Source organism: Prinia subflava, chromosome 1 (assembly GCF_021018805.1).
Source record: "Prinia subflava isolate CZ2003 ecotype Zambia chromosome 1, Cam_Psub_1.2, whole genome shotgun sequence".
In the NCBI taxonomy this organism is placed as follows: domain Eukaryota; kingdom Metazoa; phylum Chordata; class Aves; order Passeriformes; family Cisticolidae; genus Prinia; species Prinia subflava.
This window is the reverse complement of record NC_086247.1, coordinates 130,607,836-130,627,356: the sequence shown is the minus strand read 5'-3', so window position 1 is coordinate 130,627,356 and position 19,521 is coordinate 130,607,836. Positions and strand designations below refer to the sequence as shown.

General features: G+C 39.9%; 1 protein-coding gene across 3 annotated transcripts in view; it reads right to left on the bottom strand.

Annotated features, from left to right (window-relative positions):
* Positions 1-4,836: 4,836 nt before the first annotated feature.
* The window catches only part of CDK6 (cyclin dependent kinase 6), a 139,098-nt gene continuing 124,413 nt past the window's right edge, over positions 4,837-19,521 (bottom strand). For all 3 annotated transcript variants that reach the window (XM_063412254.1, XM_063412273.1, XM_063412263.1), the window contains exon 8: positions 4,837-18,302. In XM_063412254.1, the coding sequence (XP_063268324.1) occupies positions 18,156-18,302 (147 nt within the window). In that variant the 3' untranslated portion in view covers positions 4,837-18,155. The remainder of the gene's footprint in view (positions 18,303-19,521) is intronic.

The window sequence follows — 19,521 nt, the reverse complement described above, 5'->3', positions numbered from 1 at the left end:
GCTGAACAGGTCCAGCTCCCTCGGCCTTTTCTGCTAAGAGAGATGCTCTTGTCCCTTCACCATCCCTGTAGCCCTTCTCTGGACCCGCTCCAGGAGCTCCGTGCCTCCTCTGCCGAGGAGCCGCGGGCGGGCGAGGCCGGGACAGCCTCTGGGGGGCGGGCAGGGGGTGGCTCTGAGGGGGAGCCCCGAAATGGAACCGTGCCCTTGAGTCCCGGGGCTCTCGTCTGGAATCTGCCTCTCGGGAGAGGGCAGCATTTCATGGTGAGAGGTTTGTCTGCTCTTGATCCATCTAGTGGTCAGTTAGAGAGGAAACCGCAGTGTTCGCTTTTCCTTTCGCCTTCGGTAGATGCATGTGTGATGAAATAGCATCCTGTCCTGACATAGAACCGGGCCCTATTTCGGCGGGAGGGGGGAGATAAGAAAAAATAAGGAAAAAAATATCCCTGGTTAGCCATCTGCGTTGCAAAATAAAGCACTGTAATATCGGCAGGGTTAATATTACATTAGGTTAATGGAAGTGCTAAGAAAAGCCCAGGAGTTATTAGGATCTATTAATTCAGAATTTCAAATGTCCTTTTCTCCAAGCATTACCATTAAAATTACTGCATGTTAGTCACAGCTTTGTAAAAATGAAGAAAAGTAATCACATGTTAATATGTTAATCATACCAAGCACAAATGAGTTTTGTTACTGAAATAGCTTTGCTGTCTTCATACTTGGGAAGAGCTAGAAAAATTGGTGAGCCCACAGGAATTTGTGATACCAAATTGCTTAGTAAAACCAAGAGCAGCTTGTGAGGAACTAGAAGGAAACTAAGAAAGTGACTATACTAGATTTGCAAGTAAAATTTGTTCAGTTGCAAATTAAATTTAGTGTTCAAAATTGCAAGATAGTGCAGAAGGGAAATTTTATTTCCCAGAAAACAGCTGGTGTGTTCTAAAACAAGGACGGCTACTTTGGAAACACACCAGGCAGAAGTTCTCTCTGAGCTGCTTGCAATGCTGGAGAAGTACATTGAAAACAAAAGAAATAAATTGCATTAAAATACATACAAAAGGAGATTAGGAGTATTACTGTCTATTATCCATTTTGTGAAGCATGGTGAAGTCCTTGCTCCAAATGCACATTCTGATTTGGACCACTCTGGAGCAATCCCGAGTGGTCCAAAGCAATCCAGTTCGAGGTGGCTGCCCCATGGCACCGCACACGTGTGGGCTGTCCCCTGCAGCAGCCCGGGGAGGCTCAAGGGTGGCCCCAAGTTTGGAGCAGAGCTGTCCGTGTGTCCCCGTGCTGGCACAGTGGTCAGGCTGCAGGGCTCCGGGGGCTTCAGCTGCAGCAGCAGAGGTAATGCCTAGGCTGCATCAAGTCTGCCAGGACAGAATGACTCTTCAGAAATGTTTTGACCACAGCTGAGCTAAGTGAGTTTATTCATCCCATACTTTGTGCTGTGAGGCTCTGAGCCTGGTGCCTGGAAATAGAAAGACTTGCCATGGCAGGAAGGGAGGGGTGCAGGGGCCCTCCCTATGCAGGCACTGGGGAGGAGGGAGTGCTCCCCTAGGCACTCCACAGTATTTTAATTAGAGTCCAATTAGCTTTTCTTCCTCGGGCTGCAAAGGCTTGAAAATCCAGCCAGACAAATCAGATTTCTAAAAATGGGTGAAAATACTTAGGGAAAGGACATCTGTGCGCTAGGAGACTAAAAGATGACCTTGTTTATCAAAGTGATGGGGGGTGGAGGAGCAACACAACTGATGAGTTCAAAATGAGAACCCATACAGATACTGTAAAAATCTTACTGTTTTTCAGCAAATGGCAGGCAAATGATAGACAAAGACAATGCATTTAAAATTATTTTTTAATTAACATTTGTTTCTATAGTGCTAACAGATATGGCACCCAGTGTCATCCAATCACTCTGAGGCCAAAAGTAAAAGAACTTTTATGTGGGTAATGGGAAGAGTAACATTTGCCTTTTTCCTACCTTAGAATACTTTCCTTTCTTAGTATTTTGCTTACTGGATTTTTTTAAAACTATAATTTTCTTTTCCATAATTGGATCTTGTGAACTCACCTGCTCACAGATGAGGGCTAGGAAGAAAATTCCCACATGAGGAATTTGTTCCATAATTGTCAAGAGACTGTTGGATTTTCTTGTGTGGTGTCTTGCTCTGACCACTTTATCAGAGATAAAGCACCAGATTGTATCTAGATCCCTATGGTAGCTTTTATGTAATGTTATGTATTTCCATTATTTTTCCCTTTTTTCACAATTAGCTATGGCTAATATGAGTATTTGTGAGTCTGGCATCACTGCAGTTCACTTTGTGTCTGTCCCTGGCTGGATTGCTGCTCATAATCTTATAATGTGCTTAAAGACTAATTTGGAATGTCACATAATGTAAAAGTAGCTTTTTATTTTTCCGTGTCACACCTGCAGTTTATGTAACTAATGCTTGTAAAAGATTTTCATGGTCTCTTTAGGTTTCTATGAGCAGCACAAAGTTTTAAGGTAAAATTCCTTTGAGGCTTTCGGACCTGATTAGCTTTGCAGTAATTTCTGTCTCTGTGTCAGCTTTCATGGAGAAGCTGACATCTCTTTGAATGTTTGAGCTGATAGTTTTTACATTCCTGGATCTGGTGGTTTGTTGGGGACCACATTAGTAGAGGGTACTTGTATCCTACTCTGAAGAGAACTCAATGAACTTTACAATCAGCTGAAGCTGTATTTGCAGTGTTTTGATGAGGATTTTTTGGCTGAAGTATAACAAGAAAAATGCAGCTTGTTTTGGAGCCTCATATGTCATTTTGTGTTCGAGTCAAAACACGCAGTTTTATCGTTTCTATATACCCAGAAATGATACTAGTCATATTTATAGCTGTGTTGATTTGGCACAGCCTGGTTTTTTGGTAGTGGGGGAGGGCCACTTCTGAAGTGGCTTCTGAGAGAAGCTGCTAGAAGCTTCCACCATGTCTGACAGAGCCAATCTCTGATACCTCTGGAGATGCTGCAGGCTCAGTTAGAGAGGTTGGTAATGCCTCTGTGGTGACATAATAAAGAAGGAAATCCAAAGCTGGCGGAGCAGTTTTTTCCCAGGGGCAGTTCAGTCTGCTGCTGGGGCTGTCTCGGTGTGGCCCATGGCGAGCCCTGCCTGCCTGGGCGCCCCTCGCCAGCTGTGCTGAGGACAGAAGGGCAGGGCCGGCGGGGGCCTCTCCCTGCCAGCGCCTCACACCAGGGGAGGCGGTCAAATGGCACCAGCGCTACGGCAGCCGCCACTGCCTGCTCAGTGTGGCGGGGCCGCCTGGCCGGCGGTGAAAACAGGGAGAGACTCTCCGGCATGAAACCTAGGCGAGATCAACCTCTCGGTGCTGCGGGATCCTGCAGGAATCCTTGAATTGGTGGAATGTGTTGGCAATGGTACCTATGGGCAGCAGTTTTCCCTCTGGTCAGAGAAGATGAGGAAGTGAGGTCACGTGAGGGAAAACAACATGGTGGCACCAATGTCAGTGGGGAAAGAAGGGGAGGAGGTGCTCCAAGCACTGGAGCTGAGATTCCTCTGCAGGCCGTGCTGAGGACCATGGTGAAGCAGCTGTGCCCCTGCATCCTATGATGTCCTTGTGGGATGCAGAAATGCACTCACCGCCCATGAAAAAAGCTCACTCACACTGGAGTGAGTGAATGCCGCAGAAAGTTGTGATCCAGTGGGAGAGAGAGGAATGGAGAGAGAGGGCTCCTGCTTCCAGAGGCAGAGAGGGCCCTTGTTTGCACACTAGAACAGCCTGTCCTTAGAGGACTGCACCCCGTGGACAAGTGACCCACGCCACAACAGTTTTGAAAAGACTGTTCGTCTGTGGGAGGGACCCATGTTGCAATGGTTTTGGCAAGACTGCTGCTTGTGAGATTGGAGCCACGCTGGAGGAGTTCATGGAGAACTGTCTCCTGCAAAAGGGAGCCCATGGCATAGCAGAGGAAAGATTCCTCTTCCTGAGTGAACAGAAAAAGATCTCTGGTGGCAAACTGACTAAAACCCCCAGGCCCTGTCTCCCTCTGCTGTCGGTGGGAAGGAGGGAGGGGTGGGGGAGAAAAAAGGTGTTTTAAAGATTTATTTTACTTCTCATTATCCTCCTCTGACTCTGTTAATAATAAATTTACCTTATACATTTAAATTTGAACCTGTTTTGCCCTTGGAATGTTTCCTGCCAGTCCTTACCTCAGTGCATGAGCCCTTCATCAGTTTTTTTCCCTCTGCCCAACTGTAGCAGAAGCAGGTATGTGAATGGCTTTTGTGGGTACCTGGCGTTTGGCCAGTGTCAAACCATGAGAATAACCAATCAAGAGAAAACAGTCAATCAATAAAGTGTGCTCCTTAAAAGATGAAAACAGCAGAATCTTAAGGAATACAAAAATACCATGCATATTTAGCACAACAGTTGGATCAAGTAACGTTTGGGAAAAATAGTCTATTTCATGGACAACTGAGAATCATTATAGCTGAATTAAAGCACAGTCTGCTTAGACCAAAAAAAAAAGATTTCAGTAAAAACAGACCAGTGGACCAGCATCTTCAGCAATTGCAGCAGTAATTTGCCTTTGAAAAAAAAAAAGTACATTACAATTTTTTTAAATGGAATTCATCATAGGTAAGCAAAATACCTAGGAATGAGTAATTGGGATAAATGAGGGTAGAGTTTTATAAAATTGGTACATAGTAAGGTGCTGGAAAAGGTGTGCATGTGCTTATGTTTCTGTGTCTGGTTGGTTGTGTTTGTAGACTTTCTAGAATACACAGGGTGTTGAGAAAAACACTTGGAAACATAAAAACTAGAAACCAGAGTTGCTAATTTTCTGTATTTAATATACAATACTTACTGCATTTGTATTCATTTTACATTTTTAGATAAAAGAAAAATATAGCTAGAAGGGTGAAGCAGTTTTAAATACAAAACTAATTTTTTGCCTTTTTACTTTTCAATAATTTGGGAACTAAAGAGAACTAGACACTGTGAAAATTTTTATTATATTGGTTTTCATACTGAACCCTCAGCACCCAACAATAAATACACAACTTTGCTTTTCTTGCACTGCCAGCAGCAAAACGTTCAGTTCCAAAGGACTGTAATTCTGATATAATACATTATTGATAACTTTCTGTGTGCCTTAATTTAATTCTGCTGTATTGACACATTAGTTTTGCAGTCAACCATCTTTACAAACTTGTAAAAGCTAAAGAATATGTTAATACGGTAAGGTGCATGCTCCGATGAACTTCAATGCAGTCAACGTAAAGTAGCCCCAGCTGAGGGTGTTCTTAAAGCAGAAAGCCCCATAGGGTGAAATTTGGGACACAGAGCAGGCATGCAGTTAGATCAAAGGGCTTTGTTTGAAAGCTTGCAAAGGGAGCTCTAGAGTTTCCAAAGTGTCTGTGTTACTTCCCAGCCATTCTGTACAGCAGAAACTTACTTTTTCCCAATGTGTATATGGTAATCAGCAGCTGTGCAAGAATAGGACAGAGTCTGCAAGATTTCCTGTACAGCAATGGTGCAAGACTTCTATATACCACAGTTCACATGCTGTAGCCCCTTGATGTCATATCGATGACTGAAAGGTAAACCAGTATATTTGGGTAACAGTTCAAGAAATCACTGTTACATTTTTCTGTACCTCTGCAGGTGATACTGTATTTCACACATAGGTGATTTTAATGTTGAATGCAAAGAATGTAAAGAACACTGACTAGTAACTATTAAGCACACAAAATAAAAAACAAAATGATGCACCTTTAAAAGAAACAGTAACACACGCACCTTTTCATGTTTGTACCCTGATTAAAAGAACGTCATGAATTTCAAGTATGAAATGATACAGTGAAATCATGTCCTGTGAATAGGTATCAATGGTAGTCTAGGTAGTACAGTTTGCACTGTAGGTAACCTTCCATCTTGCAAAACAGAATCCTGCATTATGTAGGTAAAGTGACTTGAAATGCTAAAACCTGACGTGCCAACTGTTGCACTCGTATAGACTGATACAATGCTGTAGAAGTCAACAGGACTATGCTGATTTTCACCAGCTGAATATATGCCCTAAGGTGAATGAAGAAATGTATTCCAAACTGCTTTGCATGCTTTCTTTGAATTATCAAATCCTAGACAACTCCAGAGCAAATGACATTTTATGACAAAAAAGGTGAAAAAGGAGAAAAAAATTAATCCAAACAGCATAGAGGCTGTTTAAAATTTCTGATTTTTTAAAAAAGGTGTTTTTTTTTTTTTTTTGTAAAACTACACTGAGAAATGAAGGTACTGAGAGAGATTTTGATTTGCTAATGGATGTTGGTCTGGTGTAATATCAATTAATAAAGTTACTCTGGATGTGTCTCAGAAGCTGTTGTCACTGTTCATAGTATTCTGTAAACCTGAAACCACGAGTTTAATAATGCCTTTTGAGAACATGTTATCTTGAAGATTCTTAAACCAGTATCTCATGAGAGTTACAAACAGGCTTAACTTTATATTATTTATATTTCTGTTAACTTCAGTGGGATTTGTCACGTGTAAGGTGGGCACACATGGAGCAGTAAGAACTGAATCTTATTTCTGATACATTTCTGTACCAGCATCCTGCTTTTCTCCACATATCCCAATGCCACTAAGAAGTGCAATTCTGACCTTTTGTATAAAAAAGCAACGAACAGAAATTTTTAGAGAAATAATGTAACTAGAGTTAAAGTTTTTATCACACATTACAATTTATATAGTATTCTTGCTGATTTACTAAGCATAAGTATCTTTATATAGACCTGAGCTGCCTGACACTGTAATTTGTAGACTTACAAGGCCAAATTCCTGGTTTAATTTAACTGTAGTCAGTGGAATTAGAACAAGAGTATATCATGCCAAATGATTTTAAATACTTTGAATCTCCAACCCTATTTCATGCAATTGTCCATGCACAAAAAACCACCAAAACAAACCACCACCTAAATTTGCTGCCTTGATGCTTTTGTTTAGGCAGCAATCTTTCTTCAAGCCCAGATGGGTAACTTTATCACTGCAGAAAACTTTCTTCAGTTACAAGATGCTGCACAAACTTGACCCCTGGCTTAAGTATCTGGAATCAACAGATACCTGCTGGGCCTTCTACAAACCAACTAAAGCCAAAGGCAGCCTATGTAATGTTTTCTAATTTTAGTTTTTCGGACAACATCCCCCCCACTATGTGTAAAATTAGCTCTACAATAGCATTTCAAAGTATTCTGGTTATTCCTTTACATATTAAAACAAACAAAAATACTCTAAAGTATAAAAATTACTAAATCTGAACACATATACTACTCTAGTTGCAAAACTCAATGCACAGTATGATGCTTACTTATGATTTTTCCAGATCTATTTTCCTGCCTCTCTAAGAAGCTAGCCCCACTTCAACAACCAAAATGTATACTAAATGCAAATAAACAATAAAGCAGCAAGACTCGACACATTTTTTTTGCAACTACCCTTTCACAGGACTAATGTGTTTTCATACAAAATAATATACTAAACCATAATAGCAATAATTTAGATTATTGTCAAATAACTTGAAGATAAATGTGTCCACATTTTCCATAAACACAGACCCCATTTACTGGTGTCTTGGTGCTGTTATTAACCATGTGTCCTCACAATTACGGTCAGTTACTAAAGGAAAGCCTTTTTCTGCAAATACTTTTTGTGAGTAACTGTACTCACACAAGTAAGCCCTCTCAGCTCTGTGGGATGCTCAGCTGAGGTACAGCATTCACGTCTGCAGACTTAGGCCTTCAGACTGAACAGTATCAAGCTAGTGAGGAAGTACAAATACACACTGTAACACAGAAAGTAGAAGACAGACATACGGACTAAAGCACCCAGTAAAATGCCTTTGGGAATTATAATATAATTTCCAAAGTATACAGTTCCAACTTGTAACACAGCATTTTGAGGGTATAGTTTTTCTTTAACTAGAGCATTCAAGACATTATACTTTTAAAGCTGTTCAAAGTAATGCAGGAAAATATTATATTAATAAAATTCATATGAGATTCAAGGGCAGATATAGACCACTTAAAAGAATTGGAATGAAATGGACCACAAATACATTAATCCAAATGCTTGTAAAGAATTTACAAGGAAATTAAAGATTGCAAGGAATGCATTAATGCTCACCTGTGGGATTGGTTTCAGTGCCAAACTGATACAGCATTGTGCAAAAAACAGATTCTACTGGAAAAATAAATGGCACCTTTATATTTTCCCTATCTTAACTGTTTTACAATGTGTTTCTTGCCCTAGCAAAAGGGACTGCCTTGCCTATGAATGGTGCCTGGCTAGGAGTCCTTGAGACTCTTTCAGTCCATGTGTCAACTGGAACTGGCTCTCACTCCTTACCAAAAAGCACCATCATAATGTAAACTTTGTTTGCTCACATTGCTGTGACTCCAAATGGGTTGTAGGAAGGGTGTTCAATCTCCTGGCAAAGAGAATTTGAACACTGGAGAATGAAAGGTTTTTAACAGTGCTTAATGGAAGGCAGAGCTGTGGATGTGGAATTCTGTTTGTCGGGACTAAACAGAGACAACTTCACTCTCATGGCCAGTGACAGGACTCGAAGCTGAGTCAGGAGGGGTTGAAGTTGGATATCAGAAAAAGGTTCTTACCCAGAGGGTGACTGGGCACTGGAACAGGCTTTCCAGGGAAGTGGTCACAGCCCCAAGCCCGGTTCAGACAGAGCTCAAGAGGCATTTTGACAACACTCTTAGGCACATGGGGTGATCCTTGGAGTTGGACTCAAGGATCCTGATAGGTCCCTTCAAACTCAGTATATTCTGTGATTCCCTTAATATTGACTATCACAGAGTGATCAAAATTTTGAGACAGTGCTGCCTGTCTCTCTTTTTGAGATGGTAAACTATAGGGTAATGCTTTTCAACTTTCTACACACAACAGAAAGAAGAATGGCTGTGGGGAGGTGAAATAAATCAAATCAAAGAAAACAAAGCTGGAACACCCCAGGGTTGCTAGACATCTAAAGAGAAAAAACCTCTAATCTCATTACGCTGCATTTCTTCTATCATGTTCTGATAGGTAACTTCAGTTCAAAATGTGCACGGCAACCAATACTTTCACACAAGCACATCCCCCTGAGTTTACATAAGCCACCTTTTACAGCCTCACATCCACAAACTTCTTGCCACTGTCCAATTTTTGATGTACATTTTGTTGTAGGTGCAACCCATGGTTACAACCACCTTTCTTAAAAGGGACTCCAAGATAAAGTCCATGCAAGAAATCACTGCGGGTTTTGCTGTTGGTAGAAAAACATTTATTTAACTAGCATGCTGCAGACTCAGGCTGCACTTTAAACCTAGTTTGGTGAAGAATGGTTGTTTGAAATTCATCTACCTGGAATACAACATTTTGTCTTTTCCCACAGAATGTCCAGAATCCAATATTATCCCTTTTAGGTAGTGGGAGTTTTCTTAAGGGACTTCTTATATCAATGCAAAAAGTGAAAGTCAACTGTCACAGAAACAGTAAACATACTGCCCCCTTACATCCAGGGAAGACTTTTCCTGAGGACAGTATTTTGGCATTTCAGGTCTGTTTGTGCCTAGTACTTGTGGCAGGGATCTGTACACTGCCATAGCCAAAAGGGAAGGAATGAGCTTGATTACCTACATAAGTACAACTTATCTTGAGATCTGGGGACTGTTTCACAGTTGCTCCATCCTCTTCCTGGGAACAGTGATCTTGGGGAAGGTGAGGGGAAGCGGGATAAGCAGAAGAGTCTGGCATTGCTAGTCTTGTAGCCATCAAAAGCTTCTGTATAAAAGGGGCATTATTGTGTGTTCTTGCAAAAATGTGCATCGCAGACAGTTGTTCAGGGATCTCCTGTACTTAGTAAATAATCCTCTGAATCCAAAGTTGTTTTGGCTGATCAACTGAACATTACATTCAATCTAATCTATTCTAGCTCATTACTTCGCTTGAACCAAAAAGTGTGAAAGTTGCATCCATTTTACCATATTCTACTGTACTACTTCCCTGTTCCTAATGAGAAGCAAGGAAAAACTTGAGTACAAATCACTGGCTGGGCCAGACTGGAAGCTGCAGAGTCACAAGGCAGGAATTTAGCTCACAGCTACTTCAGTGGTAGTGGAAGCACCAGCAGAGTCAGATACAAATAACAGGTAACTGTCCCTCCAGTGAGAGGAAGCAGGTAAGTTGGAAAACTGCTGAACAGACTCCTCAGGGCTTCCTTCATAGTCACAGGATGATCTGGGATAAGGAAAGGACTGCTTGAGTGGCTGAGTGATCTACCAGTATATGTATTTAACAAGAGCCAGAGAACTACTGTGGAGAATTAGAGGTTCCCCATCCCTGGAACTGTGAAGTTTGTCTCTGTGCCAAACCTAGTTCTCAGGCTTAATGGAAGGACCAAAATTAGCCACTGTGTGACAACACTTACCCTGCCACCCATGCACATAGACTGAACACAACAAAATGCCATGCAGGCCTCTTATTCTGCATTTTTTGGAGCTGGCGTAATAATAGTTAACACCAGCTCTGTTGGAGAGGAGCTCAGAAAGCTCATTCCTACCTCTACAATCTACAAAAAGTCTTTTCCCATGACAGCTGATTTTGTATTACTATTTACACAGGGTGTCAGACAGACTTGCTAAGCTCTCAGACTTGCCCCTGTAAGATGGTGAACCACTTGGACTGATCCAGCAAAACCTGCATGTGGATAACCTTATCAAAACCCAAGTGCACAAAACCACGACCAAAGGATTTTCCATTTGCAGCAGGGGTCAACTTCTAATGCACAACATCCCACACTAATAGACACTGTCAGTGGCTGTCCTGCAGCAGAGCTCCAGTGGCTGCAGCTGAACTACAGGCACTGTCTCTGTGGACAGCTTAATCTTCTGTCAAGCTGTCTCATAAGACTTTTTTTATATCTACCCAGAAAAAGCTCTAGCTTATGCAAAACTTAAAAAATAGAGCTGTTGCTATGTTGAAGAAGTGCACTGGAACTCATGACTTGAGTTGGCATAAGTATCTAGAACCAAAATCCCGTTCATGAATCTTGCTTTATCATCTTATATGACAGCAGAAAACAAAACAACTGGAAAAAAGTCTTCCCCCTATGTTTATATGTAACTTTTCCATGTAGTCAAACTTACTTGCCAACTCTCCTACTCTTTGCCCGTTTTTTCTCTTTCCATCACAATTTTCCTCCTTTATCTAGCTTCTCAAAATTGATCCTAACATTAAAGAACTGGGGTTTTACTTTTTTTAATAAGGCTGATAATTAGCATAACATCATGTACGTGTGAAACATGGAATAAAATGAAGGGCCCCATATCATTGAACAATGGTTTCAAACCCTTTAGGAATAATTGTACAAAGGAATCTGTCAGTCTGAAAATTCATTTTGCATTCAGTGGCAGAGACTGTCCTCTGTCTGGATTTAACATGAGCATGCCAATGGGAGCAAGTATCCATGCAAACACTAGAAAATGTGTTTTTCTCAGGCACATGGATGGGTTTAAGGTACAGAAAGCTAATAGTGTGAACGTGAATTTGGCTTGCTTAAAAATGGACAGTGAGCTTGAGAGCTTTACAACCCATCCTTCCAGACACCAAAGTGAATCACAAATTTTAACATGATGTGTTTTCCTATCTCCTTTCAAACAGTACAGGTTGCTTTAGTGCAAATGAACATTTAAGTGGCAGTTCAAATAAATTCATACTTTTCTTCCATAAAACCCTATCACCTTTGCAAAGTCAGTGAAAAAGTATCAATGCGTATTTAATACACATTGTTTGCATTTACATATCTCGCATCAAAAATATGCTCCTTGTCACTCATCCTGACAACATTTTCCAAATAGTTCCTTAAAAATCTCCTTTCTAATCTTTACCAAGTGTCAGCTGTTTGTGGGAGATTTTAAAATGATTATTATTTTTTCTTTCTTTTTCAAAGAAGGCAGTATATTTTGTCTGATCCCTTCTGGAAATAAAAAACCTGCTCTACCACAATCACCAACAATCCAAATACTATAGCAGAAGTTGTTTTTACTTTGTTAGCCTTGCAAAAGTCTCATTAACATTGAGCTGGATAAAACCCATCAGTGTATCCCAAAACAGATAAAATATGTAATGTGAAGGGAAAAAGACCATATGGTTAGGGAGTTTCAATTTATCTTTGCTGTTTTGCACAGTCTTTCAATGAAGGCTAGAAAACTGAATATTGCAGAAGCTTCCACAGGACTTTTAAGTCAAAGCAAATTTTCCAATAACTTTACTCACAGCAACCTTGGGTTTTTTCTGCCCAGAAAGCAAAAGGCTCATCTAAGAATGGTGCTGGTTAATTTTAGTTTCTGATGAGTACATGAAGAACTGAGGGAATCTCCTTGGCCTGGAAAAATCACTTTTGAGAATAAGTTCCCACTTGATTCAATTCCGTTTGGGTACCTATCACTGAATTAAAAACATACACATAATTTTTCAGGAATAATTTTTAATGGAAAAATATTTGAGTTTCAAGATTTTGAGTGTTACAGCTAAAGTAATGATTTTCAGCTGGTTTCCCCAAGAGTCTAATGAGCCATTTTTCATATTACTTGTGCACACTACTCTTAAGTGGTCTTTATGGTTCTTACGTTGTATATGTACTGCATATCAGTATGCAATACTTGCTAAGCTTCAAACTAAAGGGAAGAAACAACACTTGGCAAAAGTGTATTTGTCAGTTCATATGTCTACATCTTCCTTCTTTTAATGGCCTAGTTAAATAAAATCAATGAGAAAGCTTCATTCTGGTTTACATAAATTATTGAGATTTGATGGTTACAGAGTCTAGTCCAGAAACTAGAATTATATTACAGCCCTCATCTAATAATTTGCAAGACATAGATAGATAATAAAATAAACAGCTCACAAATAAACCTCAATTTGAGTTGTACAGCCTGTTACACTGTTAAAACGGTAGTCGTGTTTTTGTATTTATGAACTGTACCTGCACAAAGAGATGGATATGAAAATAAAACTTGGAAGCTTAAACATATAAAATCCCATTTAATTATCTAGAGATTGTTTCTGATTCTTTTCTTCATTGAAAGTAACCTGTATACTCAAGGCTTAGTAATCAAAAGGAAGTAAAAGTATAGCTTATTGATAGTCAGTTATTGAAAAGTTCACCTCTCTGTGAAAGTAAAAATATATTTCTTAAATTTTCCCCCACTAATGCAGTTTGGAAAAATGCTTTTTCTAACATACTAATTTCAAGAAAATAATTTACACATTAAAAAAAGTGTGAAATCCTGTTAACATCAAAAAAGGTCTTGATATTTAGAAGCAGTTTTGAAGCAATAAAATAAATATGTTAGGTTCCTAAGCTTGCAATCAATTCAAGCTTCAAGCATACAACAACAAAATCAATCAAAAAGCCTAGTATCTTCTAATTCACATTGTATACAAAAGTCAATCTATTCCTGAACCTACTGCATATGAAAAATACTATCCAAGTGGTTCTATAAAACAGAGTTCTTAGAATAAACTTCCTCATTATTCAAATGTGTCTTATACATGGAACATAATTAATTTATGTGGCCTTTGACACTAAACTGTGTGGTTCATATATGTATTTGATAACTGATGTGTTTTCAGTTGTGAGCCAGGTAAGTGCTCTAAGTTTGCTGGCTAGAAGACCAAAACAGCATGTTTTCTTCTTATTTTCCATATTAAAGTTGATCTAATACCTAACAGCAGAAAGAATTATATGTATAATAAAACATGCTTCTCAAAGACAGTGGGTGAACCTGTGAAAAGCAGAAAGGCACAATATTTTCTTCTTATGCACCAAAATAAACACTGAGTATAAAAATCAAATTAGAGTGACTGTGCTGGAAACCCTCCCCTATGCAGATGTTCAAATGCTGCAGTTTAGTGATACCTTTCATTAAAAAGGCTCTGTACACATAGCCCGAAATTTAGGTTTTTTGCAAACATGACACCCTCATTTTTTGGTGTGTTTTAGGAGAGAAACAACAGGAAAAAATGCTCTACTATTGATCATTGTGGACTAATAGGCTGAAAGAAACCTGGAGTGTGGGCACAGCCTACACGGAAATATGCACAAATCCTAATTTTAGAATTTTACTAACCCCACAGAGGGCAACACAGGGGTACACAAAAGTAAGCCTAAGCAAGGAGATGCACATCTCATGCCTGGTTGAGGCTGTGAGACTAAAAGAATCAACATATAGGAATAGGAATGGAGGGGACATTGACACTGTGTGGCTATGGAAAATTTGGAAGAATCTTGCTGGAAATAGCACCTGTGAGCATCACTGAAACCTTTTTACATAAGGGAGCTGAAGAAGACGAATGGGAAGGCTGGTGTGAGCGTGGACAGGGGGAAAAGGGCTGCACCAGATGGACTGCTATTAGCACTTCCCTAGCTGGCTGTGGTGGTTTTTTTCCTTGGCTATTAGGTCTGGTTTTTTCTGCAGAATTATGTAGTAGTGATGAAAAAAAAAAAAGGCTGGTGGGAGATAGAAATGTCTCTTTTCATTACTTAGAACACCCTGTTCTCTGCTAAGAAGAGCACAGTGCCTGGCTGTGGGTGTTCTAGGAGCTATACTTAATACATCTTTTGTTATTCAGCATTTTTTAGCTGCTGTTGAATCACTCCTGTAGAAGAGAACACATACAGGCTTAGATATCACTAAGAAGAATTGCACTCTGAAGTCTTATTTGAAGGTGTACAAAGAGTTTTCATCACAGCACTTTCTCTTTCACTTACACAATTCCTACACCCTACACATATGGCAGTAAAGAGTAAAGGTACTAAAAGACTAGATCTATACCAGTAATATAAGAAGAGCAAGGGCATGGGTTTGAGCACAGTCCCACAACTGTCTGTGCTGATTATAAATATGATTCCTGGCATGGTATTAGCCAACAACAGAGAACAGGCTTTCTCAGTTTACTAGTGTAAGTGAAGCCCCACATGGTTTGGCAGGGAAGACTGGAATATGATTAAGCATATGGCATGTGAAATGGAATTTCTTCCTGAAGAGATTTGGAAAAGGAGGTAATTTGAAAAATTGTTGGTCCTTGAATCCAGGTCCTTGCTACCACAAGGACACCATTAAAGAAATATTTTCCCTAACCCTGCCAAGATTCTTAGATTTCTTGGTTTTGTTCCTGCCATGCCCACTGGAAAGATGTTCCAGAATGTGACCATTAATGGAGCCCTTTGCAAACTGTTCTCCTGAATACTCTCATTTATAACCTGATCCTACTATATTAGACAACATACAGCACCATGTTGCAGAAGCTCTGCTTCTGATTCCATAAGCCAGCCCGTTTTTCTCTGCTGCTTGCTTAGCTCTTTGATACTGCAACTGGGAAATAAATGCTCCAGTAGTTCAATTCCTGGTGATTTCCACATTCTCATTAGTTTTTGGGCCAACACTAACCTTTGGCTTAAAGTATTCTCTCCCTCCTTTCTGTTTTTACCCTAATAATGTATCTACATTCAGCAACCACATTCTCTGTTCTCTAGCTTTGCTAAGCTTAATAAAACAGATTCTTACATGGAACAGATACACATTTCTATCTGAGAGTTTTAAGCTTAATTTGGAAAATATCATCTCCTCCTCTACATTTTCACCCTATATTAGTTGGTGGAGAGCTCTGGCAGAATTCCCTGAGCAGTTGCTGGGAAGCCACACCAACTGAATGCCCTGATAAGGTATGTATGATAGATAGCTCCTTGCTAGGTAAAATGTGGAATGTTTTCAGAGGTGTTCAACTCTGTTACAACCTTTTCTAATTGCTATTGTTGAAAGAGTTTCCTGACTTTTGGCTCTGTTTGTTGTTCTACTTAGTGTTTAAAAACTGTTAGCAAAAAATTCACTCTGGCCCACCCTTCTGTGTGAATGTTAAAAATTATTCACATTTGGGTCCACTAACCCATACAGGAAAAGGGTTGGAAAAACACCAGTGCAGTGGGTCTGCAGTTCCCCCTGGCTGTAGGAACAAAGCGAATGACAATGGCAAGGCCAAGATTAGCAGGTTTGCTGCAGCTCCCTGGCATTCAGCTTCCTGCTCACAGAGCTTCCGAAATTCTGGTGTTACGGATCTGTGACATCTCTGTCAGATGCTTTGTGGATACTCTTGCCAGGCCTGATTTTCAACTTGCCTGTTCATGCTGGTTAAGTTTTGCATAGGCTCTTCCTGGGCCTAAAGAAAAGCACAGGCCACTGTATGCAAGCATGCAAGTGGTCCTTTTAAAATCTGCCTTGTTTAAAATAGACCTAATTTAACCATATATCACAAACTTAAATGTCTAACAGTAACAAAAAGCTTTATTCAGGAGACAAATAAGATCCACTTACTATCCTAGCAGTGCAGATACCTGAAACAGAGTTACCAGTGAAGTTCACCACAGGAGCCAGAGACCTGCCTGTGAGATGGCTGCAAGCTCCCTGCCACAGCCAGGAAAGTTATATTGCCCAACTCACTGCTAAGGACCTGCTTCTGTCAAACATATATGCTGGCAGGATACAATGCTGGCTCACCACCTAGACAAGACGAAATGGAGACAAGGAAGAGAGAAGCCTAAGGGACCGTCCCAGGAGTAAGCAAAGCTGGCTGCCTCACTTAGCATCAGTTATACTCATTGGACCAATATTTTCCCTAAGTCTTGTCCAAGTAAATGAACCGAAGTCATGTTAGGGAACAGCTTTTATGGATTTAAAATATTTCTTTTTCCCCAGTACAGTATTAAAAAAATAAAAGTTTCTTTTCAAAATACTGAAAATATATTTTAGTTAAGGTAAAAATACTAAATATAAAACTTTCAGGTAATAGTTAAAATAACTGTGCTATAAAGACAAGTAAATTGCTTAGTTATTTTAACATTCAATAATGGCACATTCACCTTAGTGGAGAGGCATGTGCTAGTATCCTGACGTGGCTGTTTAGGAGAGAAGGTCATGCATTACTGCATGGAAAACAAGCCTGCTTAGTAAGTGACAGGTGAGGAATTTGAGCATTAATGTTCATGCACTTGTGATGCATTGGAGGGTGTTGCAGATAAGGCAGCACAGTATACAGAGTACAATGCAGCACCAATACTTCTCTGTGTTTATTACACGTATAAGATTCTCTGCTTCTGAACCAGAAATATTTTTTTCTCTTTTTGTGTTTGGCTGACAATGAGAACTGGTTGAAGGTGAAAATCTGTATTGATTTTCATTGGCTCTGCTCATGTCTTTGAGCTGGACATCAGAAAATTATTTGGAATGAGATGAAGAAAATATGCTTGTAGCTGTTTCCAGGGGGGAATGATGGGTTAGACGATGGATTAGAACGTGTCTGCATTTCAACACAGAAAGACCATTTGGAAATTGAAACAGTAAGAACGGGACAGTTTTTTGAAACATGCACACAAACATAGCTAGATAATAACTCATTTGTGTATGAAAAAACCTATAAGCTGAGACATTTATTATGATCATCACCATCACTGTTATTTTTATAGAGTAATGAAACAATGAATTAGTTTATCCAAGTTTTCAAGTGGGGAAGCACCTGCACATATGAATGAACAGTAGCTGGATGCATTAACGCACATAACAGTTAACTGCAGGTTGCAGAGATCTGGTATTTCAATGCCATTCTTTATATATCACATAATAATAATAATAATAAAAGTACCAAATCATGCTTCAGCAGCTAGAGAGAGAGATTGCATCATATTTTGGCAGTGACTTGATCATCAAACACTGGCAGCATTCAGTATTAGAAGGATAAAATGGCAGCAAAATTGGTCAGCAGCTTCTCTTCGTCTGGAGTTTTCCCAGGTAGATAAACAAAACAAAAACAAAACAAACATAAAGCTGCAACAGGATCAGGTCAAAACCCTGGCCCTTGCATTGCTCTGATAAAAGTAAACTAGATTGATTTCCATGGATAAGCACATCACAATCCCAAAATAAAAGATAAGTGCATAAAACCTCCAAATAATGATCTCCCTAGGACAGCTACGTGGTTTGTATGGGACAGTGGCCTTGTCAGCTACGTGTCTTGTTCATTTATGGTTCATCTTCAGTCAGCACTTATGATGCATTCACCTCACTGGAGTTTTGGCTGGATGACATGTGACAGTCCAGATTCTCCTTGAATTTCTCCAGATCATGGAAATATGGGTGAGAGAGGGCAACATATGCAGATATTCTCTTGGCTGGGTTGAACGCTAAGCATTTCTGAAAGTATGAGAAGAAGTTAGTTTTAACTAAAAAGTACAGTTATCAGTGCTATCATTGCATACATACATTAATGCACACCACCTTCAGTGTATGATCAATATGAGGCACAATAGGGCCTCAAAAGGTGGTGCACAATGACCATCCATATTAAAACAAGCAGTGGGGTCACAGTGTAAGGGTATGACCACCTCAAAAATTACATGCTAGAGAATTCAAATCTTTACAGTTTATGAAATCCCAGAATACAGATTTTCAGAATTCACATGCACAGGACAGCCTTCATCTGCTTATGTTGTGTGTTCAGTTTCTCCTTCTTCTCCCTAGTTGTACTTTAATGGCCCTCCTTCCAGATCTGTATCCCAGCCTTTGTCCAGCTGGCATTGAAATCCCTACCCCAGCCTTGCGTTTATACCTTGTTCCTTATGTCATTCACCTCCATGTATTATTCTTCAACTATTCTTGTCTAACCAATTCCTATCCTACTTTCTTTTTGTGTATCAGAACTTCTATCATTTAACTTCTGAAATTTAATTCAGTGACTTCCAGTCCTACTCTCCCCTTTCATCTGTGGCTCCCAGTTATCATCTCTTTGCCTAGCAGGAATGGATTTCTTTCCTACCTCACCTTCTAGGCATAGATATTTATCTTCTTCCTCTCATCATGCCTCACACTCACTGAGCTCTCGGCCATATATTATTATTCCTTGTTGTTCCCAGAATCTAATTCTTGTCCCATGTCTAGCTTCCACTTCCAGGCTGTCTACAAGCACAAGTGATTTTCCTCATAGCAGTGTTTCTCCCTTCTCATTTCAAGTGTCCAGACTCTAGTCCAGCTTTCTGCAGCTGGGAGCTGCTGTCACGAGGACACTGCAGGATCATCTGCTGTTGAGATAGCCTAGGGCAGAGACAGCAGCTCCCAAAGAGACGCATCAAGTCTTTGAAGAATTGCACTCTACCTAGCTCACATGAATCAAGATCTTTAGAAGACTTCCAGAGAACAAATTTACTAGATTTCAACAAACACAGCAAGAAGCAAACTGATGTAAGGTCATTACCTATCTTCCGTTTCAAGACTGAACTTCAGGACTGGGGCTTCTAATGTATCTATAACAAGAATGGAAATAGCTGTAGCAGCCCAATTCTTCTGCTTCTGTTCAGCCTTGCCATTTGCAAGAGACAATAACTGGTGAATTCCAAATGTCAAGTTTTCAGCATTC